Source organism: Stegostoma tigrinum, chromosome 1 (genome assembly GCF_030684315.1).
Source record: "Stegostoma tigrinum isolate sSteTig4 chromosome 1, sSteTig4.hap1, whole genome shotgun sequence".
NCBI classification, from domain to species: Eukaryota; Metazoa; Chordata; class Chondrichthyes; order Orectolobiformes; family Stegostomatidae; genus Stegostoma; species Stegostoma tigrinum.
Window position 1 is genome coordinate 38,053,099 of NC_081354.1, and position 26,984 is coordinate 38,080,082.

General features: G+C 42.4%; 1 protein-coding gene across 16 annotated transcripts in view; it reads right to left on the reverse strand.

Annotated features, from left to right (window-relative positions):
• Positions 1-26,984, reverse strand: part of rapgef2b (Rap guanine nucleotide exchange factor 2b) — a 387,135-nt gene that overhangs the window by 49,382 nt on the left and 310,769 nt on the right. For all 16 annotated transcript variants that reach the window (XM_048527135.2, XM_048527035.2, XM_048527046.1 and 13 more), the window contains 5 exons: positions 25,392-25,549; positions 15,303-15,543; positions 12,390-12,773; positions 9,658-9,869; positions 838-961 (listed from right to left, as the gene is read on the reverse strand). In XM_048527135.2, coding sequence (XP_048383092.1) covers positions 838-961; positions 9,658-9,869; positions 12,390-12,773; positions 15,303-15,543; positions 25,392-25,549 — 1,119 coding nt within the window. The remainder of the gene's footprint in view (positions 1-837; positions 962-9,657; positions 9,870-12,389; positions 12,774-15,302; positions 15,544-25,391; positions 25,550-26,984) is intronic.

The following is a 26,984-nucleotide window of genomic DNA, read 5'->3' on the forward strand; positions in this document are numbered from 1 at the left end:
TGAGGTAGATAGAGGGTTCAAGGAGATAATGCTGAAGGAGCCTCAGCCCTTGAGCAGACTCAATCAGCTGAGTGGCCTAATTCTGCTCCTACGTTTTATGGTCTTACATAGAATTTCTTTATGATTCATATGCAAATATTTTATTATATTGTATTGAAAGAAGCATCCATGAGCAACCTTACTGGAAATATGAATGCAGTATTCTACATGCCGGTTATGGTTATTCAAGACGATACAGCCTTTTCTTTGGTTAGTATATGAACTTAAGAGTTCCATTTTTTTAAAAACCAGAACAGTACAAAAGCATGAAATGCAGGAATGTACACAACTTCACTTATAGTAACAAATAGGAACCATTTAATCCATCAATTTAATTATTGCTCAATACCATCAAATATAAGTCTTCTACACCACATGAAAACCATTGCGCAACAGAAGGAAAAAGAAACATTGCAAAAAAAAATCACTATTGTGAAACACTATACAACAGATAAACTGCCAAAGATATACAGCACTAAAATAATTAAAGCAATAATGATAAAATAATATGCCTGTGTACACTAGATTATGCAATGCTTAGAACTGTAGCATGAGGCAGGTTACTTCAATAAAAAGCAAGTCATTACGTTTTCTCAGAAACACCGAGGCGTAGTTTTCACTATTGATGAGCGTTCTGAATACGAAAAAAGCGCGCTTGTTCTTTTAAGAGCAAAAAAAATCACATTTTTGTCCATAACCAAACCTGCGAAGTTATTTTGTTCTCTGTGATAGATACTTTTAATTGACTCAGATTACATCACAATAGATTTAAGTATCCCGTGAACAGATAATACTAACCTTGTCCTGAACATAACAGCAGGATCCATATTAACAGAAGCCATACGGCCAACATGACGGATTTCTTTTGCAATCATTCGTAACTTTTCAAAATTCACCAGACCTTCCACTTTGGAATCATTCCCTAAGGAAGAAAATTAAAATTATTCCTGACAAGGAGTGAGACAGCCTTCTATATATTATAATTGCTATTTAGCTTCCAGAGAACTGGAGTGACAATCAAGATCAAAACAAGGAATCTGAATGATTTAATGTTCTATTAAGGAATGGGTTAGCGTACTGCACATATTTTGATTTCAACACCAGCAATGCTGATCGTTGGACGTTGGCATTGACCATAAATCAAGATAGAATTATTAGTGGTTAGCTGCAAGGATACCCTAGACTTTAAAAATTGATTAATGAAATTGCATGTTTACAGCTACATTGCTGCTTTAAATAAATGGTGCACAATAACCAGAGGACAGCAGCTGATGATTGGTTGGTGAGAATTGCAGTTAGAGATCTGTCAACCTTGAAGCTCGGAATCTGTAATTTACTATTACTTTATTAAATTAATACATGAAATACTTTTTAAAAAAATACATGATTTATAGTTTTATCTAATCGATGGAGACACAGCCATACATTTCGGTTTCATGACATGTGGGTCTCCAGGATGATTCTCCTGTCCAGGACAACAAAGTATTGGAAATGTTATCAGCTAAAGCAACTCTAATTCTGGATTTTGGAGCTTGAGTTACAAGTAACATACTGGTGTCTACGTATGGCTGGAAGTTTCACAGACAGCACACTTTTGGAGGTGGAGCTAAAGAACATGCAGGCAGAGTGAAATTAGTGACCTCAAGGAAAATGTGGCAAGAAGGGCCACAATCCAACTGGCATTCAGTTCTGAATCTGGTTCATCTGGGGACTGTAGCCCCAGCGAAATTCTCATAACTTAAAAGTGAAAAGTTCGTACAAGTTCAAGAAAAAATGTTCACTATTTCCTTTCTTTTTTATTCTGACCTGCACAAGGTACAAAACACACAAGTATATTTTTACTGGGAGACAAATAAACTAAACTGTGGTCATGGTATCACTATAATACCTATACATGTACCACTACAAATGTTAATTATTTGAAAAGAAAGGCAGACAGAAAACTGGGAATTATAGATCAGAAAATCCGATGCCAGTAGTGGGAAACTAGGAGAGTCCATTTTTAAAAGATCTAACAGCTGAGCACATGGAAAACAGGCAGCATTTGACACAGTGTGGATATACAAAAAAAGGAAGTCTTGCTGAACAAACTTTCAGGAATTCTTCAAGGAAGAGACTCACGTAGTCGATGAGAGGGAAACAGTGAATGTGGTTTATCTGCGCTTTCAGAAAGCTTGCAATAAAGTCCCTCATGAGAGATAAGCATATAGAATTAAAGTCCATGGAACTAGAGGCTCAGTACTCAGATGGATAGAGAATTGGTTGACAGACAGGAAATAGGAGCAGGAATAAACTGGTCTTTTTCCGAATGGCAGACAGTGATTCGTGGGGTACCTTAGAGAGCAGAGTTAGCAAGCCAGCTACAGTCAACATATATTAACGATTTGGATGAGGGAGCTAAACATAATATCTCCATATTTGTAGATTACACAAAACTGGGTGGGAGCATGAGCTGAAGTGCTTCAGTACAATTCGAACAAGCTGAGCGAATGAACAAAAGCATGTCAGATCCAGTATAATGAGCATAAATGTGAGGTTATCCACTTTGACAGCAAAAATAGGAAGGCACATTGTTATCTGAAAGACTATATATAGAGAGAGATGGGAATATGCAACAAGACCTTGGTGACCTTGTACAGAAGTCATGGAAGATAAGCATTCAGGTGCAGCTGGCAGCGAAAGCGAATGATATCTTGGCCTTGATAGCAAGAGAATTTGATTACAACAGCATGGATGACTTGCTGCAATTATTCATCACTTTGGTGAGACCACAGCAGGAATACAGTATGAAGTTTTGGTCTCCTTATCTGAGGAAGGATGTTCTTGCTGTCGAGGGAGTGAAGGTTTACCAGATTGATTCCTGGGTTGCTCAGCAGGTCTGGCAGTATTTGTGAGGACAAGTCTGTGTCCAGTGATCCTTCCGGTTCTGAGGGAGGGTCACCAAATGCGAAACGTTAACTCTGATTTTTCCTCACAGATGCTGCCAGACTTGCAAGCTTTTCCAACAATTTCTGTTTTTGTTCCTGATTAAAGTATCCACAGTTCTTTCAGTTTTGATTCCTGAGTTGGCAGGACTGATGTACAAGAAGAGGTTGAATCAGTTAGGATTATATTCATTGCAGTTCAAAAGAATAAGTGGCGGGGTGGGGTGGTAGGAATCTCGTAGACATCTGTAAAATTCTAACAGGATTGAACAGAGTAGATGGAAGAAGAATCTTCCCAATAACGGCGGAGTCCCAAAACCAGGGACTAAGGATTATGGGGCAGACGATTTAGAAATGATAGAAGGTGAAATCTCTTCACCTACGCAGTGGTGAGCCTATGGAATTTGCTACCACAGAAAGCAGTTCAGGTTAAAATATTGAATGATTTCAAGAAGGAGGTGGATATAACACTTGGGAGCTAAAGAGATCAAAGGATATGGGGATTAGCAGGAACAAACTATTGAGTTGGATGATTATAATAAATGGCAGAGTAACTTTAAAGGCCCAAATGGCCTACTCCTGCTCCTAGTTTCTATGTTTCTACATTAATGTGCCATGCAATGGAATAAATTGACCACACAAAACAAAAAATTAGAAATAATATTGGCTATGGCAACACAGGTTCCTGGAGAGAATAGGTTTGCAACTTCAAACAATCAGTCGTTTTGAACAGCTCAGGTAAATTTGTGAAATTTGAATCCTGTGGCCCGAGCAGATAAAAAGTGCATGAAAAAAAATTACACAAAGAAGGAGAGGTTGTTTTACACACAGAGCTTATGGGATAGACCTGTCTGCATGTTTGTTCAACAGCTCTGGAGAGGTCTTTTTTCTGTTTATCCAGAGATTTGAAAGACGATTGATAGAGGACTTGAAGAGGAGGCTTTTTTGGTTGATGAGCATTTTAGCTAAGTGTTTGATTTATTTTAAGATTCTGAATGTTTAATTTTTTAAAAATCTTTTGCATGCTTAAGATTAAAATCTGTGGGTAAGGAAGAGTAGTTTGCTTAATATGTAAGGTGCTTATAAAAGCTTCCTCTTTTTACGCTTCATGTAACTGAGGGCATTCAAGAGACACAGAATGTGAGGGCTAATAGATTTACAGAGGTGGTTACGCAGCAGGATCAGGCAGACTGTCAGGAAAGTTAAGAAGATAGCTCAGAAGTCTCCTGTGGCTATTCCTCTTCTCAAACAAATATTCTTTTTGAGTGCTTTTGAAGGGGATAGTCTCTCAGAGGAAAACATAAGTGACACAAGAATGAATCTTATGTTTAAATTTATAAGAATCATTGTTACAGGGGACTATCCTGTCAAGGATACAGACAGGAGATTCTGCGGCCAGCAGTGTGACCCTAGGATAGTATGTTGCCTTCCTGGTGCCAGGGTGAAGGATGTCTCAAAACAGTTGAAGCATATTGTTAAAGGGGAGAGTGAGAAGCCAGATGTTGTTGTACACATTGGTAGGAATGATATAGTTACAGTTAGGGCTAAGGATTTGAAGATTGAATATAAGGGGTTAGGTGGAGCTGAGTGTCAAAAGGTAGTAACACTTCTGGTTTACTGTCAGTAACACATTCTAATGAAAGTAGGAATATGAAGAAGGGGTATAAATCAATGCCTAAAGAAATGGTGCAGTGTACAAGGATTCAGATTTTTGGATCACTGGGATCTCTTCGGGGCAGAAAAGACCTGTTCAAAGGGATGAGTTTCACTGAACGGGAGAAGGATGTCTTGGTGGGGAGATTTGCTAGTTCTATTCCAGGAGCCTTTAAACCAGTAGAGGGGTAGTGGATTTCTGGGGAGGTGGGGGGTGTTCCCAGGTAGCAGTAATATTAGAAAGATGGATGAGAATGGTTCTGAAACATGAAAGAGCAAGTTAATTAGAAAAGACTGACAACAGCAAGTCAGAGAGCAGGATAATTCTGAAGAATTAAACTGCAATTATTTCATGCAAGGATTGAAAGGAAGGCAAAAGAGGAAGGACAGTTGAGCTTTTGACAAAGGGAAACGTTACAATTACAGGGGATATTTCTGAAGGATCGTCCAGTGAAACGATATAAGTAGAAATTAGAAATAAGAAAGGCATGATCATCTTAATGGGATTATACTATAGGCCCTCCCAATAGTCAGAGGAAAGTTGAGGTGCAAATATGTAGAGAGACTGCAGATATATTCAAGAATAATAGTGTTGTAACAGTAGGAGATCTTAATTTTCTAAATATTGGCTGGGAATACCATTGTATTAAAGGCTTGGACAGTGAGGAACTTGTTAAATGTGTTTGGGAAGAAAATGTTTATCGAAATGTAAATGTGCCTGCTAGAAAAGGAGCAAAACTTGACCTTCTTTCAGGAAATAAGGCTGGGCAAGTGACTGAAGTGCTAGCAGGGAAACACTCTGGGACTAGCAATCACAATTCAATTAGTTTTTAAAATAGTTATGGAAAAGATAACCCTTTCATGAAAGTTAAGGTTCTTAATTGGAGTAAGGCAAATTTTAACAGGATAGGCAACAACTTTCAACAGTTGACTGGAATAGACTTTGCAGGTAAAGGAACAACTGACAAGTGGGAGGCTTTCGAAAAACTGTGATAATGACAGTTCAGGGGCATTATGTTCCTGTTAGAGTGAAGGAAAAGGTTGTTAAGATTAAGGAACAATGGATGAATGAAGATATTAAGGTTCTGGTCAAGAAAAGGAAATAATTATATATTAGATGTAGTCAACTAGAATCAAATGAATCTGTTGAAAAGTAGACAATGTAGGGGAAGGGGATTCCTAGGAGGGCAAGAAAGGTCATGAGATAGTCTTGACAGATATGGATAAGGATAACCCTACGAGTATATAAGAAGCAAAAGAGCAACTACTGACAGAATAGAGTGCCTTAAAGATCAACAAGCTCATCTTATGTGTTCAACCTCAGGAGAGGGGAGAGATACTAAGTGAATATTTCATGTCAGTTTTTACTGTGGAGAAAGAAATGGATGCTAGAGAACTGAGGGAAATAAATATTGATGGTTTGAAAATCGTTCCCATTACAGAAGAGCAGGTGCTGGAGATCTTTAAAAAAAACAAAAGTGGATAAATCTCCTGGATTTGATCAATAGGTCCATGGCTGAAAAATGGCAGATGGCATTCAAGGTATTGCATTTGATAAAACAAACAAGGGTAGGGCTTTTATGATTAATGGCAGGGCCTTGGCTTGTGCTGTAGATCATAGGGTGCATATTTCTTTGAAGTTTATGTCACGTACCAACAGGGTGTTTAAAAAGACATTTGGCACACTTGCCTTGATTGCTCAGTCCTTTTGAGTACAGGAATTGGGAAGTCATGCTGTGATTGTACAGGACTTTGGTGAGGCCTCTTCTGGAATACTGTGTCCAGTTCTCTTTATCCAATTATAGGAAGGATATTATCGAACTGCAGGAGTCCAGAAAATATTTACCAGGATATTGCCAGGTATGGAAGGTTTGAGTAATAAAGAAATGTTGGATAGGCTGGGAATTTATTTTTTCTGGAGCACAGGAAAATGAGGTGACCTGATACAAGTGTATAAAATAGAAAGGGAGAGATAAAGTTAACGGTAGTTGCCTTTTCTCTGTGATAGGAGATTTCAAGATGAAGGGGCATGTTTTTAAGGTGAGAGGAGAGAGATTTAAAAAAGACACGATGAGCAAATATTTACACAGAGGATGGTTCGCATGTCGAATGAAATTCCTGAGGAAGTGGAGGACGTCAATACAATTACAACGTTTAAGAGACATTGGGTAAGTGCATGAATAGGAAAGGTTTGGAGTTGTATGGGTCAGGAGCAGGTAGGTGTGACTAGTTAATTTGGAATTATGTTTGACATGGACTGCTTGGACTGAAGGGTCTGCATCCATACTGTATGACTACTTAACTATGACTAAGTATATCCCAACACGTTGTGGGAAATTAGAGAAGAAATTGTGGGGCCTCTTGCAGAAATATTTGTATGCATATAATCGCAGGCAAGGTGCTGGAGGACTGGAGGTTGGCTAATGAGCCTTTATTTAAGAAAGGCTGCAAGGAGAAGTCTAGCAAGTATAGATTTGTAATCCTCATATTAGTGGTTGATAAGTTGTTGGAGGTGATTCTGAAAGATCGGATCTACATGCACTCAAGAGGCCAGAACTGATGGCAGAGCAGCAGACGTTATTTACATGAACTTTAATAAAGTCTTTGACAAGGTTCCGGTTGGTAAACCAATTAATAAAATTAGATCACATGGGTGGCATGGCACCTTAGTGGTTAGCACTTCTATCTCACAGCGCCAGGGACCAGGTTCCATTCCAGGCTTAGGTAGCTGTATGTGTGGAGTTTGAACATTCTCCCCATGTCTGCATGGGTTTTCTCTAGGTGCTCCGGTTTCCGGATGTGCAGACAAGGTGGATTACCATCCTATATTGCCCCATGTAGTAGGGGTGGGGGGAGGGTGTGAGTCTGGGTGGGATGGTCTTCAGAGAGTTGGTATAGACTAAGTGGGCTGAATGGCTGGTTTCCACATTGTAGGGATTGTATGGCATTGGATTTAATGGGATTCAGGATGAGTTTGCCAACTGGACACAAAATTGGCTTAATGGTAGGAGACACAGGGTGATGGTAGACAGAGTTCTTCAGCCTGGAGACCTGTGACCAGTGGTGACCCACAGAGATTGGTACTGGGTCCGCTCGTTTGTCATTTATCTTGAGTCACAGAGTTGTAAGCGTGGAAAGTGACCCTTGAGTCCAACTCGTCCATGCTGACCAGATAGCCTAAATTAATCTAGTCCCATTTGCCAGCATTCGGCCCACATTCGTCTAAACCCTTCCTACTCATGTACCCATCCAGATGCCTTTCAAATGCTGTAATTGTACTAGCCTCCACCACTTCTACTGGCAGCTCATTCCATAAAAAAAGCCACCTAATCTTTCCCCTGCTGTGAGCTCCCCACACAGGTTTCTCCAAGATTAGCGGTGAAATTCACTGACGTGTCACTGCCGATGTTGGAGAATCTGAAATAACAAGGTGTAGAGCTGGATGAACACAGCAGGTCAAGCAGCATCAGAGGAGCAGAAAAGCTGATGTTTCGGGTCGAGACCCTTCTTCCTAGAAATTCAGTGAAATTCACTGTTTTGTTTAGTTTTCTTAGAATGAACTCCAATGTCCAGAGATTCAACAACATGGACGAGAATAGAGGAGGCATGGTCAGTAAGTGAGAATAATAGAATCCTTACAGTGTGAAAGCAGGTCACTCAGCCCGTTGGGTCAACATCGACTTTCAAACAGCATCCCATCCAGACCCACGCCCCACCCCATTCCTGTAACACTGCAATTTCCACGGCTAATCCACCAAATCTGCACATGCTTGGACTCTGGGAAGAAAGTGGAGATTCCACAGGAAACCCAAGCAGACTGGGGGAGAATGTGTAAACTCCACACAGACAGTCACACAAGGATGGAATCGAAACCGGGTCCCCTGGCGCTGTGGGGGAAGTGTGCTAACCTGGTGGGAGACACCAAAATTGACAGTACAGCGGACAGTGACGGAGGTAGTCTAAGGTTTCAGAGAGATCATGGCCAACTGGTTCAATAGGTTGAGATGTTGGTGAGGCTGCTTCTGGAGTACTGTGTGTAGTTCTGGTTGCCTTGCTGTAGGAAGAATATTATTAAATTGGAGAGGGTTCAATTTATTTACCAGGAGGCTGCTGGGATCTAATGGTGTAAATTACAAAAATAGTTTCGCACTAGTGTGGGAGGGAGGTGTGGACTTAGATTAGTTCACAGGTCAGCGCAACATTGAGGGCCGAAGGGCCTGTTCTGTGCTGTACTGTTCTATGTTCTATGTTCACTGGAGCATAGGAGGTTGAGGGGTGACCTTATAGAGGTTTACAAAATCATGAGGGGCACAGATAAGGTGAATAGCAAGGGTCTTTTCCCTAGGGTGGGGAAGTTCAAGGCTGGGGGGGGGGGGGGGGGGGGGAATGTTTAAAAGGACGTGAGGGACAACTATTTTACATGGACAGTAGCTCATACGGGGAATGAACTTCCAGAGGAAGAATAGATGCATGTACAGTTACAACATTTAGATATATACATGAATAGGAAAGGTTTGAAGGGATATGGGCCAAATGCAGGCAAGTGGGACTAGTTTTTGTAGGACCGAAGGATCCGTTTCCATGCTATATGACTCTATGATTGCTCCTGAACGCACGATGTTGTGACATAAATAGTGTCATAGTGGGCAACATTGTATAACATGTAGAATATTTCTAGTGTAACGTCATAAAGTTAGCACAAGTTTAATGAGAAAAAGGCAGTTGATTACAAGGAAAATGCTCAGCATATATTTAATGTATTAAAAATACTGATAAAATGTTAACCTTTAGTTCAGAACGGTGAATAGTCACTGTAGCTAAATTTGGGACAAGAAGATACAACAAATCTCTATCAAATTTGACGTACATTAGTTTTGACAGTAAAACGATGGGTGAAACACACATTAGCAAACACAAGTACCAAATAAGCTAATGATTGAGAAATCTTGCGCATAGTGTGAAGTTTAGTGACACTTCCAGCACAGAAAACAAAAATGCAACCATAGACACCACTTCTTTAAAGAAAGTAAGTAGAGGTTACCTTCATGCAGGAATGTCAGATCTTTCTTGATTACTGGGAAGAGTGGAATAATGGGAGGTTGTAGATTCTCATTGTTCAGAACATTCCTATATTTAGCCATATTTCTGGAGGGATCTAAGAGGTCCTGGAGGTCCTGAAATAACTTCTCATATTTACTTGGAAGTTTTTCCCAAGTATTCCGTAGTCTTGCCACTGGTGCAAGATATAAGCCACTAGATTTTATGAAAAAATAAAGAAAACACATTATTACCTAAAACCAAACACTAATACAGTTCTTTCAAGTAGTGAACCACCAAATTAAACTTGAATTTTTTTTCCATCTCATTTTTCTTAACTAAACGCTCATGTTTACAAGTTCTAATTCACATATACAGGGGAAGAACCAGTAAATTTTGGCACTGTGGGCCAAGATTCCAATCACAATATCAGTGGCCAAAACCATTCAGCTAAAGATCTAGCGCACAAATAGGAATATAACCTTTGAATGCAACCTTCAAAAACACTATTTTCAAATGAAGTATCAAAATCAAAACTAAAATGTAGGTTATTGCATTTAATATTTGCCAAAATAGATTAAAATAAATGTTATTGTGATTTGTTTATATTAACCAGCTCTAGTTTTAATATTCTAACAAAAAACCAAGAAAGTATCAACTTCAATACTCATTTTCCAAGTTCAGACAATTAATTAAGGAAATTGGTAAGACATGTTAATTAAGGCCCTTGGGTCACTGACATTTCACCAAGTATTGAGGATTTTAGGAAAATGCATTTGCAAGTTTAATCCACTTATCCCTTGACCTCCAAATATTCCATACCAAAAGTATAATTTAAGTATTCCCTTCTTTTAGCAGAAGCTCACTACTTAATCAAAAAAAAATATTTTGCAAACATGAAAAATCTCTTAAATTCCCCAATGACGCAAATCATTGAAATCTCTCATAAAGGTTGCAATTTTTGCACAAAATACAGAACATTTGAATATTACCATAAATCCTGTCTTTAAATGCCCTGTAAGATTTTGTTTCTAGTCGACACAATAATGTTGTGAAAATTACAAGAAAAAATGAAACTTCACATTTGAATGTGTATTAGTGAATATTGTTACCCATTTCCTACAATGTTAAAGCAAATGACATATTTGGGTCCTTCCATTTGAAAGCTTATCACCACAATTATTTAACTCTGCCAGAATGAAACACCCACAATATGTGTGTTAAACCATTACTTTTAATCGGTCCTAACCATGTTTGACCATGCATATTTTACAGGTTTTTTGAAGGGATCAGCTTAAAGTTGCAAATTCGTAGATTTATAAGTCCTTTCACTTCATTGCTCTTGCTAAAGTTAATTGTGTACCAAGAAATAGTTATTTTTCTGTTACTGACAAAACTTGATATGAAATGCTTTTGTCTTGAGTAGTAAACAGTCAGGTAAATTTGTCATTTTAGTGACCTCATTGGGATTTTATACATCTGTACATTTTTTGTGATAACTTGTTAAACAGTGGAGCGCAATTCCACAGTATAACTCCTTCTCCCACTCCCTGGGTGACATTTCGATCCTGAGCCTCCTCCAGGTGTCACAATGGCACCACCCGCACACTGGAGGAGCAACACTTCATATTCTGCCTCGGGAGCCTTAGCCCGATGGGCTAAACATGGAATTCACCAGTTTTAAAATCTCGCTACCCCTGGCCTCATCCCATGTCCAACCCTCCCTTTCATCCCCACCTCCTTGACCTGACACAACCTGTCCACCATCTCTCCCACTTACCCAGCCATCCCACTGACCAAACCTCACCACTCCCTAACTGCACTCACCTATCATCATCCCAACTACCTTCCCCAGCCCTACACTCTCTATTTATTTCCCAGCTCCCTTACACCTCCCTATTTCTGAAGATGGGTCCCGACCCGAAACGTTAACTTTCCTGCTCCTCAGATGCTGATTGCCTGCTGTGTTCCTCTAGCTCCACACTGTGTTATCTCTGAATCCAGCATGTGCAGTTCTTGCTATCTCTCCTAAGTAATAATGCATTAGAGACCATTTTGTGGAGCACCTACACTTGGTTCATGACAAACGACAACACCTCCCAGTCGCGAACCACTTCAACTCCCTCTCCCACTCCTTGGACATGTCCATCCTGGGCCTCCTCCAGTGCCACAACGATGCCACCCGAAGGCTTGGAGGAACAGCACCTCATATTCCGCCTGGGAACTCAGCAGCCCAACGGTCTCAATGTGGAATTTACAAGCTTCAAAATCTCCCCACCCCTGACCTCATCCCAAGACTCTTGTCCCCGCCTCCTTGACCTGTCCGTCTTTCTCCCACCTATCCACTCCTCCCAATTCACTGACCAACCCCTACCCCACTTCCTACCAGTAGCCTCATCCCCTCCTCCCTGAATTGTCTGTCATCCCTCCCACCTACCCATCCCTCCCTCCTCACTGACCAACCCCCATCCCAAGTCCCTACAACTCCCTACCTCACTCACCTGTACTAGCTTCATCCCCTTGACAAGGCCGTCTTCTTCCACCTATCTGCTCCTCTATCCACGTTCTATCATCACCTCCCCTCGCTCTATTTATTTCAGAGCCCTGTTCCCTCCACTATTTCTGAAGAAGGGTCCAGACCTGAAAGGTCAGCTTTCCTGCTCCTCTGATGCTGCCTGGCCTGCTGTGTTCATCCAACTCCACACGTTGTTATCTACTCCTATCCGCTATGTTTACCTGATAATTGCAAACATGGAGTTGAAGTTCTTGCATTCTCGACAGTGCAGAGCCATCTTTATGAAGTGTTTGATTATCTTCATTCTTTTCAACTGGTTTGGCTCCTTAAGGATTTCTGTTGCAACCCAAAATGTTTCCTGATTGATAATGTTCTCAAATTTCTTCAGATTGGCACATTCAGTTTTTGACTTAAGTTTGAATAAGTCATCTATGTACTCTGTGGGCTCAATATTACGAAATAGTTCAAAGTTCCTCATGGAGAGCTGAGTGGCAACTTCAATCATGCTCAATTGTAACAGTGTGATATGACTCTCCCGAAGCAGTTCCTGAGCATCTTCATCTGAGCACAGTGTCTCTGTTTCCATATTATTCTTCAGATAGTACCTCATGAAAGAAAAACAAATTGCATCAATTAAAAAGGCATCAGCATTAAGCAGGTTTATTCTAGAGTTGTGTAAAACTGTGTCCTTTTCAATTTATTTTACATCAGCAAGCAAATAGCTGCAAAGTTTGACATTTTATTTTACGTTGCATTCTGACCAATAGTTGAGCAGAAACAGAACTTCCTACCAAAAAGATTATTATAAATGGGAACAGAAGTAGGCGATTTGGCCCTTTGAGTCTGCTCCACCACTCAATAGGGTCATGCCCCATCTGACATTCTTGCATTTCCCCCGCAACCCTTGATACTGATCAAGAATCAATCTCAGCCTTAAAATATACACAAGGACTCAGCCCCCACCCCGGTTCTGTTAGCAAAGAGTTCCAAAGACTCACTTTGCTTCCATTGAAATTATATATTTCCTTAAATAAGGAGACCAAATCCAGATGTGGCCTCACCAGCACCTTGCACTGTTGCAGTAAGACTTCCTAACTTAGAACTCCTTGAAACAGGGCCAATATTCCATTAACCTTCCTAATTGCCTGTTGCATCTCAGCGCTGGCTTTCAGTGTTTCAGGCACATGTACCCCCAAGTGTATTTGTGCTGCAGATTTCTGCAACTTTTCTCCATTTAAATAAGACTTTGTTCTCTCTTCAAAAAATGGGCCACTTCACATTTTCCCACATTGTATTCCATTTGCCAACATTTTGCCCACTTACCCACCCTTTCAATACCTCTCTGTAAACTGTATGTACCCCTCTAACAACTTGCCTTGCGTCTACTTTTAAGTTGTTTGAAAAATTGGCTATAGTACATTTACTTCCTTCCTCAAAGTCATTAGTATATATTGTAAACAGACGCAATCCCTGTACTGATTCCTGCGGCGTCTCAGAGGTTGCCAACCTGCAAAGAAGTCTTCATCTCACTCCTATTTCCTGTCATTAGCCAATTCTCTATCCACACCAAGACATTACCTCCAACATTCTGGGCTGTTATCTTGTGACTTTAACTTTTGGAAGGTACCTCGTCACATGCCTTCTTGAAGTCCAAACACAATGCGTTTACTCGGTCCCATCTAGCCACCTGACCTTGTCTAGTCAGGTACTATTTCCCTTTTGAGGCTTGATTAGATCATGATTTTGCAATTGTGTTGCTATTACTTCTTTAATAATTAATTCCAACATCTTTCCAACAAAACATGTTAGACAAATTGCCCTACAGTACTTGCTTTGCACCTCCCTCCCTTTTTGAACAGGGGTGCGGCCAGCAGTTTTCCAATCCTCCGGAACTTTTCCAGATCCAAAGATTTTTGGAAAATGACAACCAATGTATCTCTGGCACTACTTATTTTGGGACCTCGGATGCAAGCCATCAGGGGCAGTGGATTTATCTCCCTTTTGCCCCATTAGTTTGTGTAATATTACTTCTCTAGGGGTAATACTGGTACTTAATTTTTCCCATGTATATTTAGTATTAAACTAACGTTCAAAGTATATCTCCCCTGAAGCCTTATGTGAAATACCTGTTTAACTCCTCTGCTAGGTCCTTGCTCCCAATAACCATCTCCCCAGATCCAGTTTAGAAGGGGCCTATTTTATCTCTCTCTTCCTTTTGATATATTTAAAGATGATCTTATTGTCAGTTATTGTATTCTGTGCCAGTTTGCCCCTGTAGTTTATTTTCTCTCCTTACGATCTTTTTAATTCTCCTTTGCTGGATTCTGAATTTATCCCAAACTTCGGGGCTGTCATTGATTTTTGCCTACTTGTTTGCTTTTTCTTTCAACTATATTACTCTTCTTAACCTAATAAGCTGCAAATGTTTCTTTTGATTGATTTCACTAAAGGGCAGGCCCAACAGGAAATATTATGGAGTCAGAGAATTGCAAATCCCTCCAGTGTGCAAGGTCGCCATTTAGCCAATTGAGTCCACACTGACCCTCTGAAGAGCATCACACCCAGACCCGACCACCTATCCTCTCTGTAACCCTGTACTTCCCATGACTAATCCACCTAGCCTGCACATCCCTGCACACAATGGGTAATTTAGTATGGCCAATTCACTGACCTGCACATCTTTGGAGAGTGGGAGGAAACCAAAGCATGCAGACCCGGGAAAAATGTGTAAGCTCCACACAGACAGTCACCGGAGAGTGAAACTGAACACTAAGGCAGCAGTGCTAACCACTGAACAATTGTGCTGCCTATGAGTAAATTAACTCATTTTATTTTGCACTCCACAAGAGCCATCCCCTGAACAGGTGGCTGGGAACAAATTTGTAACTAATTGGAATGGAAAAATAATACTTGGCAAAATGAATTTTAAAAAATTGATAAGAAATTCACCCGAAATACTGAGCGATTTGACACGGAAGTTGACCTGCTGCTTTGCTGGTATGTATTACACCTGTGGACAATGTGGAGATGCAATTCAAGCTTAATATTTTCCTAATGTAAAATACAGCAAAACAAACTTATTTTTATTGCATTCTTTGAAAGAACCTGAATTCTGGTAACTTCATCATCTTTACCTGCCACTAAGCTGGATTCGGTCAGCAAGCTTCGATAATTGGTCTGGAAGTCTTCTTTGTTTGATAACACCTTCAGGAGTGACAGAGACTTCACACAGCGAGTATGATTCAGGAGCAGCAGTTAAGGTAAATTCACGAATTGCCTGAATGACCACTTCTTTTGCAGTGGTATCTCTGCTAATCATTATGTAGCGACTTTGTTGGTCAGCTTTGAAAACTCTTAAAACTTGATCTGGTAGCTCTGTTCAAAAGGAAAACAACATGGATAGCATAAAGATAGAGTACTTTATTAAGATTGTATGAACATATGAAATCAGTGGGCAGGAAAAGACTAGCTGATTCATTAGGCCATACAAAGTTATTTCAGAAATTAAGTTCTGAAGAAGACATAAGGAGGCTACAAAAATTTTCAATAGATTTTGTGAGCAAGTAAATATGTGACAAATGGAGTATAATGTGGGTGATCGTGAAAGGCCATTTTGGCAGGAAAAATAAGACAAAAGCATATTGTCTAAACAACAAGAGATTGAAGAGCTCCGAAGTGCAGAGGAATCTGGGTGTCCTAATACATGAATTGCAAGTAATTAGATAAAGTAACAGAATGTTACCATTTATTGCAAGAAGAATTTAATACAAAAGTAGAAAGGTCATGTTTCAGTTACACACAGCACTTATTATATACAGTAATGGTCACTTTATTCAAGCAAGGATCTACCTGTGTTGGAGGCAGTTTCAGAAATTTTACAAAGCTAACACCTGGAATGGGGATGTTGTCTTCTGAGGAAAGAGTTGCACAGCTTAGGCTTGTACCCACTGGAGTTTAGAATAGTAAGTGGCTTGATTGAAACACAGAAGATCCCAAGGAGTCTTGGATAGGGTAAATACGAAGAGAATGTTTCCTCTTACGGAAGCGTCTAGAACTGGGGGTCACGGTTTAAAAATTAAGAATTGGCCATTTAAAAGAGAGATGAGACAAAGATTGTTCTCTGGAGATTTGAGAATCTTTGGAATTTTCTTCCTAAAAAGTGATAGAAGCACATTCCCCAAACATTGTTAAAGCATTTATTAAGCAAATGGAGGTCGTCAGAGTGAGGTTGAGAACGTGGATTTGTGGTTATGATCTCACAGAATGGCAGGGCAGGCTTTGTATGTATGGTTGTATGTATCAAGCCTTCTCCACATTATCGCAAAATATATAATAATATTACCATATTTTCTTCTTGTTCATTAACAGGCATGTTCTCTCTACTAACACTATGTTGGATACTGAAAGCAACTATCACCTGGCAAAAGGATGAACATTCACAGACTTTGGAAAGAGTGAAGTGTTTTGTTAACAAGGCAGTGACTCTTAGAAATGAGACAATATGTACATCAGTCTGTTAGTGGGGCCAAGTATTCATTTTAAAATTTACTTGGAGCCTGAAAGCATTCAATATCTAATGCAACATTTATCTTCTACTTCTATGCTCGACTATATTGGAAATGAAAAATAATTTTCGTTACAATAATTTTTTTGTTAACAGAACAATTTGTGCAAAATATTCAATACATATATCCAAAAAGACCCAAAATTTAATTCATAAAAGTCCATATCTCATGCTAAGAATAATGAGGAGATCAGCATGCACCATAATTTTGAAGTAAATTAAACAAAAATCTCTAGTGTTAGTGCATGAAATTTTCTGTTTCATTTTCTCTAATCCTTCATAGGTTTCGTTATACCAGTAGCCATAGTATTAAAAAGCTGGGATGTAAAGTTTCTGAATTTTATCACTAATTAGCCATTAAAAACATGAGAAGCAGTTAGGGCCTGAGCATTCAGGTGCATGTCAATGTTTAACAACATGGCAAATCTTCACTGTTGTCAAAATAGTGTCTCAAGGATAGCAATCTCTGAATTACTTCTCGTCCCATGTGCTAGCAAAAGTAGGAGTAGGAGAATAGGGAAGATTAATGCTTGGCTGAAGAGCTTGTGGGCAAGGATTCACATTTTTGGATTATTGGAATAAAGTTAAAAGGGACTGGCTGCATCTGAATTGGAAGGGAGCCAGTAACTTGGTGGGGATATTTGCTAAAGCTACTCGGGAAGATTTAAACTGGTCTGGCAGAGGGTGGAGCCCTAAAGAGCAGTGAGGCAAAAGAGAAGTGTGAAGCTCATGTAGAAATTAGAGATAGCAAATTAAATAGATCAGGCAGGAGCACAGCAGGGACTGAGGGTAGGGTGAAAAATTAAACTGCATTTATTTTGATGCAAGAGGCCTGATGGGTAAGCCTGACAACCTCAGGGCATGGTTGGGAATATGGGACTGGAATAGTATGGCTATTACAGAAACATGGCTGAGGGAGGGACAGGATTGGCAGCTCAATGTTCCAGGATACAGACGCTATATGAAGGATAGATGGGAGGCAAGAGAGGAGGGGAGTGGTGTTTCTGATTAGGGAAAACATCATGGCAGTACTAAGAACGGATATTCCTGAGGGATTGTTCAGTGAAGGTATATGGGTGGAACTAAGATAGAAGAAAGGGGTGATCACTTCAACGGAATTATTACTATAGACCCCCAATAATCAGCAGAAATTGAGTAGGAAACATGAAAAGGAGATTGCAGATGGTTGTTAGAATACTAGTGGAAACATTACCTCTATGTCCAATCTCTCCAGGCCCCTTAGTATTCTGTAAACTTTAATATGTTTCCCCCTCCTCCTCCTAAACACCATCAAATACAGACCAAGAGTCCTCAACAGCTCCTCAAAACGACAAGCCCTTAAACCATGGATTCACTCTTGTAACCTCCTCTGGACCCCCTCTAATGCCAGCACATTCTTCCTTAAAGCTGCCCTGTACAGCTTCAACAGTACATCCCTGCTCTTATATCCGAGCTCTCTTGAAACGAACGCTAAACAGTGTATTTGATTTTCTAACTGTCAACTGAACCTGAATGTTAACATTGACAGAATCCTAAACTGGGACACACATATCTCTTTGTGCTTCAGATTTCGAAGTCGATTTTCTAAATGGGGAGAGTCTACATCTCCATTCTTCCAGCAAAGGGCATAACCTCACACTTTCCTATACTGTATTCCATCTGCAAATTCTTTGCCTACCTTCCTCGTGTCCAAGTCCTCTTCCTGAACATTTCTTGTTCCTTCAGTCACCTGTGTCATCTGCAAACTTATAAACAGTATCCTCTGTTCCTTCAGCCACATCATTAACATATAACGTGGATTGCTAACTGTGCCTTTCTGCTTTCAGTTATGCAAGGGAAACAACTCATAAGCACCACTGCAGTGATCAATTGAAACATGTAGTAATAACCAGTGCCTAGACCAAAGCACCTGAGACAAATTCAAATCCAACCATCTAGTTAACAAGTAATATCATCAGAAAAGTGCAAGTGTAAGGAGTACACCATTCAGCTCCTTGATCCTGCTGTACCATTTGCTGAGATCATGCTTAAATCGGATTGTGACTTTAATTCCATCTTGCTTTGTCCCTGCCCTCTACAATCTTTGACGCCTTCATCTCAGATTTTGTCACACAAGGGCTCTGTACTACATTAAGAATACTTCCTTTCTTCCCTTTCTCATGCAACTGCATGCCAACTTCTTTGGGATTCATGTATCAGGACATCCACTCCCTCTGGACCACATTTCTGCAGTCTCTCTCCAAGAACTTGGCAATGTGAATATAATGTAGAGAGAAAAGAACTTGCCCACTTTCGCAGGAATAAAAGAAAAACAGCTACTTAAATGGAGCTTTCAAATTGAGTGTGCAGAGTAAGGAAATTTCCATGACTCAGGTAAAACTTTCCTGAACAGCCAGATCTTTATTCAGGGGTAGGGGATACCGACTGGAGTCAGGCCGACTATCGCTAGAAAAAGTTTGGAGATTATTAATAACAAACACTAAAGTTCTGAGTGTGGAGCTGGATGAACACAGCAGGCCGAGCAGCATCTTAGGGCCTAGACCCTTCATCAGATGCTTCCCAACTCTGATGTTCTGCCCTCATTTCCTAACACCAGATCCAGCACAGCTGAAAGTGAGAGTGGAGATATACTATTCCAGAATGTTCTCTGGCACACTTGGCAGGAATTTCTCCCTTCTGTGTCCAAGACACCACCTTCCCCATTATACTTTCGGGTAATTGAAATCACCAACTATGACAACCCTACTTGTCCTGCTGACTTCCTTAATCTGCCTACAAATGCTCTCTTCTACTTCCTCCCCAACGTTTGGAGGTCTATAACAGCTCACTGCTCCCTTCCTATTTCTCACCTCTGACCATATAGACTCTAATTCAGGAACTGCATCTCATCCGAAGGCAATGCTTTCTTTATCAAAATCTTTGACCTAGACTGCTATGCCTCCTTCCATTTTACCCACCCTTGTTCAACTTTAAAGCTTTATAAACCAGAATGTTAAGCATCCAGTCCTGTACTGACTTGTGCCTCATTTCTATCAATGCGACTATGTCATGTCCCCTCAGAGCAATTTCTGCTTCCAGTTCCCCAATTTTGTTCATTATACTTTGTGCATTTACATATATATAACTTAATCCTGTTCTTGATAACAAAGTGTGGAGCTGGATGCACACAGCAGGCCAAGTAGCATCTCAGGAGCACAAAAGCTGACATTTCTGGCCTAGACCCTTCATCAGAGAGGGGGATGGGGAGAGGGAACTGGAATAAATAGGGAGAGAGGGGGAGGTGGACCGAAGATGGAGAGAAAACAAGATACGTAGAGAGGAGAGCACAGGTGAGGAGGTGGGGGGTTGGGTGGGGGGGATAGGTCAGTCCAGGGAAGATGGACAGGTGGACAGGTCAAGGAGGCGTGATAGGTGGTAGGTTGGAGATGGAGGTGTGGCTTGGGGTGGGAGGAAGGGATGGGTGAGAGGAAGAACAGGTTAGGGAGGCAGAGACAGGTTGGACTGGTTTTGGGATGCAGTGGGGGGGAGGAGACAAACTGGGCTGGTTTTGGGATGCAGTGGGGGAAGGGGAGATTTTGAAGCTGGTGAAGTCCACATTGATACCATTGGGCTGCAGGGTTCCCAAGCGGAATATGAGTTGCTGTTCCTGCAACCTTAGGGTGGCATCATTGTAGCACTGCAGGAGGCCCATGATGGACATGTCATCTAAAAGAATGGGAGGGGGAGTGGAAATGGTTTGCGACTGGGAGGTGCAGTTGTTTATTGCGAACCGAGCGGAGGTGTTCTGCAAAGCAGTCCCCAAGCCTCTGCTTGGTTTCCCCAATGTAGAGGATGCCACACCGGGTACAGTGGATGCAGTATACCACATTGGCAGATGTGCAGGTGAACCTCTGCTTAATGTGGAAAGTCATCTTGGGGCCTGGGATTGGGGTGAGGGAGGAGGTGTGGGGGCAAGTGTAACATTTCCTGCGGTTGCAGGGGAAGGTGCTGGGTGCGGTAGGGTTGGAGGGCAGTGTGGAGCGAACAAGGGAGTCACCGAGAGAGTGGTCTCTCCGGAAAGCAGACGGGGTGGGGATGGAAAAATGTCTTGGGTGGTGGGGTCAGATTGTAGATGGCAGAAGTGTCGGAGGATGATGCGTTGTATCCGGAGGTTGGTGGGGTGGTGAGTGAGAACGAGGGGGATCCTCTTTGGGCGGTTGTGGTGGGGGCGGGATGTGTTGCGGGAAATGCAGGAGACGCGGTCAAGGGCGTTCTCGATCACTGTGGGGGGAAAGTTGCAATCCTTGAAGAACTTGGACATCTGGGATGTGCGGGAGTGGAATGTCTTATCGTGGGAGCAGATGCGGCGGAGGCGGAGGAATTGGGAATAGGGGATGGAATTTTTGCAGGAGGGTGGGTGGGAGGAGGTGTATTCTAGGTAGCTGTGGGAGTCAGTGGGCTTGAAATGGACATCAGTTACAAGCTGGTTGCCTGAGATGGAGACTGAGAGGTCCAGGAAGGTGAGGGAAGTGTTGGAGATGGCCCAGGTGAACTGAAGGTTGGGGTGGAAGGTGTTGGTGAAGTGGATGAACTGTTCGAGCTCCTCTGGGGAGCAAGAGGCGGCGCCGAAACAGTCATCAATGTAACGGAGGAACAGCTGGGGTTTGGGGCCTGTGTAGGTGCGGAAGAGGGACTGTTCCACGTAACCTACAAAGAGGCAGGCATAGCTGGGGCCCATGCGGGTGCCCATGGCCACCCATATAGTCTGTAGGAAGTGAGAGGAATCGAAAGAGAAGTTGTTGAGGGTGAGGACGAGTTCGGCTGGGCGGATGAGGGTGTCGGTGGAGGGGGACTGGTCGGGCCTGCGGGTCAGGAAGAAGCGGAGGGCCTTGAGGCCATTTGCATGTGGAATACAGGTGTATAGGGACTGGATGTCCATGGTGAAAATGAGGTGTTGGGGGCCAGGGAATTGCAAGTCCTGGAGGAGGTGGAAGGCGTGGGTGGTGTCACGGACGTAGGTAGGGAGTTCCTGGACCAGAGGGGAGAAAATGGAGTCCAGATAGGTGGAGATGAGTTCTGTGGGGCAGGAGCAGGCTGAGACGATGGGTCGACCAGGGCAGGCAGGTTTGTGGATTTTGGGAAGGAGACAGAAATGTGACATGCGGGGTTGGGGAACAGTGAGGTTGGAGGCTGTGGGTGGGAGGTCCCCTGAGGTGATGAGGTCATGAATGGCGTTGGAGATGATGGTTTGGTGCTCGGGTGCTGTCCTTTGTGAAGCTAGGTCATAAGCTATGCTTTCTTGTACTTGTAATTGTAATTGTACTTGCCTATTCCTAGAGTCAGAGTCATACAATACAGAAACAGGCCTTTTCGTCCAACTAGTCCACGCCGACCATGTTTCCAAACTAAACTAGTCCCACTTACCTGCTTTTGACACATATCCCTTCAAACGTTTTTCATTCATGCATTTATCCACATGTCTTTTCAACACTAACAGTACCTGCATTAACCACTTCCACTGGCAGTTCACACACTGTGCACAAAAGTTGCTCATGTCCTTTTTAAAACATTCTTCTCTCACCTTAAAAATACGCCCCTTAGTGTGAACGCCTCCACACGAGGAAAGAGATGCTTGCTATTCACCCTGTCTATGTCCCTCAGGATTTTATAAACCTCAATAAGGTCATCCCTCAACTTCGTACGCTCCTTTAAAAAGCATCTCAGGCCCTCCACTTCTTCCTGTCCCACAGACCCGACCAGCCCCCTCCACCGACACCTTCATCCGCCTAGCCGAACTCGTCCTCACCTTCAACAACTTCTCTTTCGATTCCTCCCACTTCCTACAGACAAAAGGGGTGGCCATGGGTACCTGCATGGGCCCACGCTATGCCTGCCTCTTTGAAGGTTATGTGAAACAGTCTCTCTTTCGCACCTACACTGGCCCAAAACCCCACATCATCCTCCATTACATTAACGACCATCTCGGCGCCGCCTCATGCTCCCAACAGGAGCTTGAACAGTTCATCCATTTCACCAACACTTTCCACCCCAACCTCAAGCTCACCTGGACCATCTCCAACACATCCCTTACCTTCCTGGATCTTGCTGTCTCCATCTCAGGCAACCACCTACAAACCGATGTCCATTTCAAGCACACCAACTCCCACAGCTACCTGGAATACACCTCTTCCCACTCACCTTCCTGCGAAAATTCCATCCCCTATTCCCAATTCCTTCGCCTCTGCCGCATCTGCCTCCAGGATGAGGCATTTCACTCCCGCACATCCCAGATGTCCTCGTTCTTCCAGGGCCGCAACCCACCACCACCCCCTCAACCCCCACCCCCGCCCCGCCCCGCCCCCCCCGCTGGTCGAGAACACCCTCGACCGCGTCTCCCACATTCCCCGCACCTCATCCCTCACACCCCGCCCTCGCAATAACCGCCCAAACAGAATCCCCCTAGTCCTACATACCACGCCACCATCATTCTCTGACGCTTCCGCCATCTACAATCCGACCCCACCACCAAAGACAATTTTCCATCCCCACCCTTGTCTGCCTTCCGGAGAGACCACTCTCTCCGCAAATCCCTTCTCTGCTCCGCACTCCCCTCCAACCCCACCACATCCGACACTTGCCCCTGCAACCGCAGGAAGTGCCCCTACACCACCTCCCTCACCCCCATCCCAGGCCCCAAGATGACTTTCCACATCAAGCAGATGTTCACCTGCACATCCACCAATGTGGTATACTGCTTCCGCTGTACACGGTGTGGCTTCCTCTACATTGGGGAAACCAAGCGGAGGCTTGGGGACCGCTTTGCAGAACACCTTCGCTCGGTTTGCAGTAAACAACTGCACCTCCCAGTCGCGAACTATTTCAACTCCCCCGCCCATTCCTTAGATGACATGTCCATCATGGGCCTCCTGCAGCGCCATAATGATGTCACCCGAAGGTTGCAGGAATGGCAACTCATATTCCGCTTGGGAACCCTGCAGCCCAACGGTACCAATGTGGATTTCACAAGCTTCAAAATCTCCCCTCCCCCCACTGCATTCCAAAACCAGCCCAGCTCTTCCCTGCCTGCCTAACCTGTTCTTCCTCTCACCTATCCCCTGCTCCCACCTCAAGCCACACCTCCATTTCCTACCTACTAACTTCATCCCACCCCCTTGACCTGTCCGTCCTCCCCAGACTGACCTATCCCCTCTCTACCTCCCCACCCATACTCTCCTCTCCACCTATCTTCTCCTCTATCTTCAGTCTGCCTCTCCCTATTTATTTCAGAACCCTCTCTCCATCCCCCTTTTCCAACGAAGGGTCTAGGCCTGAAACGTCAGCTTTTGTGCACCTAAGATGCTGCTTGGCCTGCTGTGTTCATCACTCCCTCCCTCCCCCCACCCTCCAGTTTGTTATCTTGGATTCTCCAGCATCTGCAATTCCCGTTATCTCAGGCTTTCCAATTCTTCTTTAATATCTCAAACCCTGCATGCCCGTCAACATCCTGGTAAATCTTATTTGAACCGTCTTCAGTTTAAATAATATCCTTCCTACAAGAGGGTGACCAGAATTGAACATAGTACTCCAGAAAAGATCTCACCAACATCCTGTACAATCTCAGCATGACTTCTCAATACCTGTACTCAAAATTGTGAGCAATGAGGGCAAGCATGGTAAATGCCTTCTTAAGCACCCAGTCTATTTGTTGACACAAATTTCAAAGTGTTATGCACCTGAGCCCTTAGGTCTCTCTATTCTAAAACACTACCCAGGGCTCTACCATTAGTTGTACAAGTCCTGCTCTTTTTTTGTATTACCAGAAGGCAATGGCCAAACAGAATACTGGAACGACAGTGTGCTGGTGGCATGCTATGAAGTCAACAATCTCACACTTAACGTCAGCAAAATGAAAGTGCTGGTCATTGACTTCAGGAAACAAGGAGGAAGGCAAGCCCCTATCCACATCAATGGAGATGAGGTGGAGATGGTCAAGAGCATCAAATTCCTCGGTCACCAACAACCTATCCTGCTCCACCCATGTTGATGCAACAGTCAAGAAAGCACAACAGCGTCTCTACTTCCGCAGGAGGCGAAGGAAATTTGGCAGGTCTGCAACAACTATTACCAATTTTTAGTTTAGTAAGCTCACCTCAGGATCAAATGCGACACCACAAATACAAAAATTGCACACATTGTATTCTGCGACATTTCCTGCAAGCTTTTCATTCTCTCTTTTTGTAAGTGTGTTTAGACACACTTTGAAGTTCTTTGCATCTTTCAATCTCTTTTGTTAGCCACAGGAGTTTTGTTTGGCATGTAGACTACCTGCCACTTAAAAGCCTAAGCTGGTTCTGAATAATTTTTTTTTCTGAACACCTTGAACTGATATTCGATGATTTTACTCATTCACAGTCGCTTACAGTTAATTGCAAAAAGTTTCTGTTTCATTGCACTCAGCAGCCTTATCTAAGCCTAGAATTTAAAACTGTTTCACATCTCTCCTATTCAAGCACTGAACTCTATTATATCCATACTGATAATTACTTTTCAGAATAACTACTTCTGTGTACCACAAAGAATAAACTTAGTGACAATGAGTTTTCTTCCCCCTCAAAAACACATAAAACAGCTATCCAAACAACACAACAAGAATTTTACTTTGGAATAAACGAGCACTTACCTGGTGTAGTGTTAAAATCAAGAATGCGATGATGAGACTGCAATAGGTCAGGATTACTGGATGATAAGGTGCCACTTACAGGCAATGCAGGTGCAATATATCTGGACTGTTTCAACCCGACTATACTGTCATCCTGGGACTGACCAAAGCCAATATCACTAAGAAGCAACAGAGACATGGGTAAACGCTGGATCCAATATTGCTCATCTCAAGTCACGAAAAGTGCTGTACAAAGACTTAATGCATCATATCTAACCATAGAAACTCACTATTTGTTCCAGCAAATCTATACAATAACAATGTTATTCAGCACATTTAACATTGTAAAATATCTCAGTGATTAATAGGAGCATTTATAACACAAACACAGATCCACATAAAGAGATATTTGGGGTGATGACCAAATGCTCACTCAGGGACAGATTTAAATGAGCAAAAAGGGATAGAGAAGCAGACAGTCCTCGGTTAGGAATCCCAGAGCTTCAGGTTTAGACAGCTGAATGCCTGGCCACTTATATTGGAGCAATCAAAACTAGAAATACTGAAGTGCCCAGGTTGAGAGCAGTAGATAAATTACAAAGGGCTGTAGGGCTGCAAGAGATTACAGAAATAGCTAAGGTGGGTTGGAGTTAGGCGATAATGTGGAGGTGTAGATATAGAGTGGAAATCAATTGTTGGGCGGCATGGTGGCTCAGTGGTTAGCACTGCAGCCTCACAGCGCCAGGGACCAGGTTCAAGTCCAGCCTCGGGCGACTGTCTGTGTGGAGATTGCACATTCTCCCATGTCTGCGTGGGTTTCCTCTGGGTGCTCCAGTTTCCTCCCACAGTCCAAAGGTGTGTAGGCTAGGTGGAATAGCCATTCTAAATTGCCCACAGTGTTCAGGGGTGTATGGGTTATAGGGGGATGCCGCAAAGGGGTGGTGTGGACTTGTTGGGCTGAAGGGCCTGTCTGCACACTGTGGGAATCTAATCTAATAAACTAATCAGTGTAATGGTGTGGACATGGATGGGTTTGAAATCTTACCTGCGAGCCAAATACAGCATCAAAATTGGAAACTTGTTTTTATGCTCCAAGTGAACTCCAACCACTCTAATCTCATCTAATTTATCAATATATCCTTCAAGTTATTTCCCTTATTATGTTCTTATCCAGCAGCTTTTTAAGTGGCTCTGTTATTGACTGAAATTTGCCAAGTGGTAGCAAGTTCTAAATTCGAGCCACTCTTTAAGTGCTGTTTCTCATTAACTATCTCATAATTTTTATAGCCTCTGTAGGCTAGTCAAGTAGAAAAACATTCTACACATGCTTCTCATCAAATAACTTCATAATTTTGAAGACCGCCATCAAGTCCCTTCTTGGGCTTCTCTTTTCTGGAGAAAAGAGGCCTAACTCAACTATTATTTCCTATTTTTGTCTCAACTCCTTTTTATAAATGGAGACAAGAACTGAGCAGAATACTCTTATCAATATGCTAAACTTTTATAGAACTTGAGCAAAAGTTTCTGTTTTGAATTCTGCTTTTCTTGAAAATAATTACAATTTTGCATAAGGTTCTATTGTAGACACAGATGATTCTATCATTGCACTTTCAG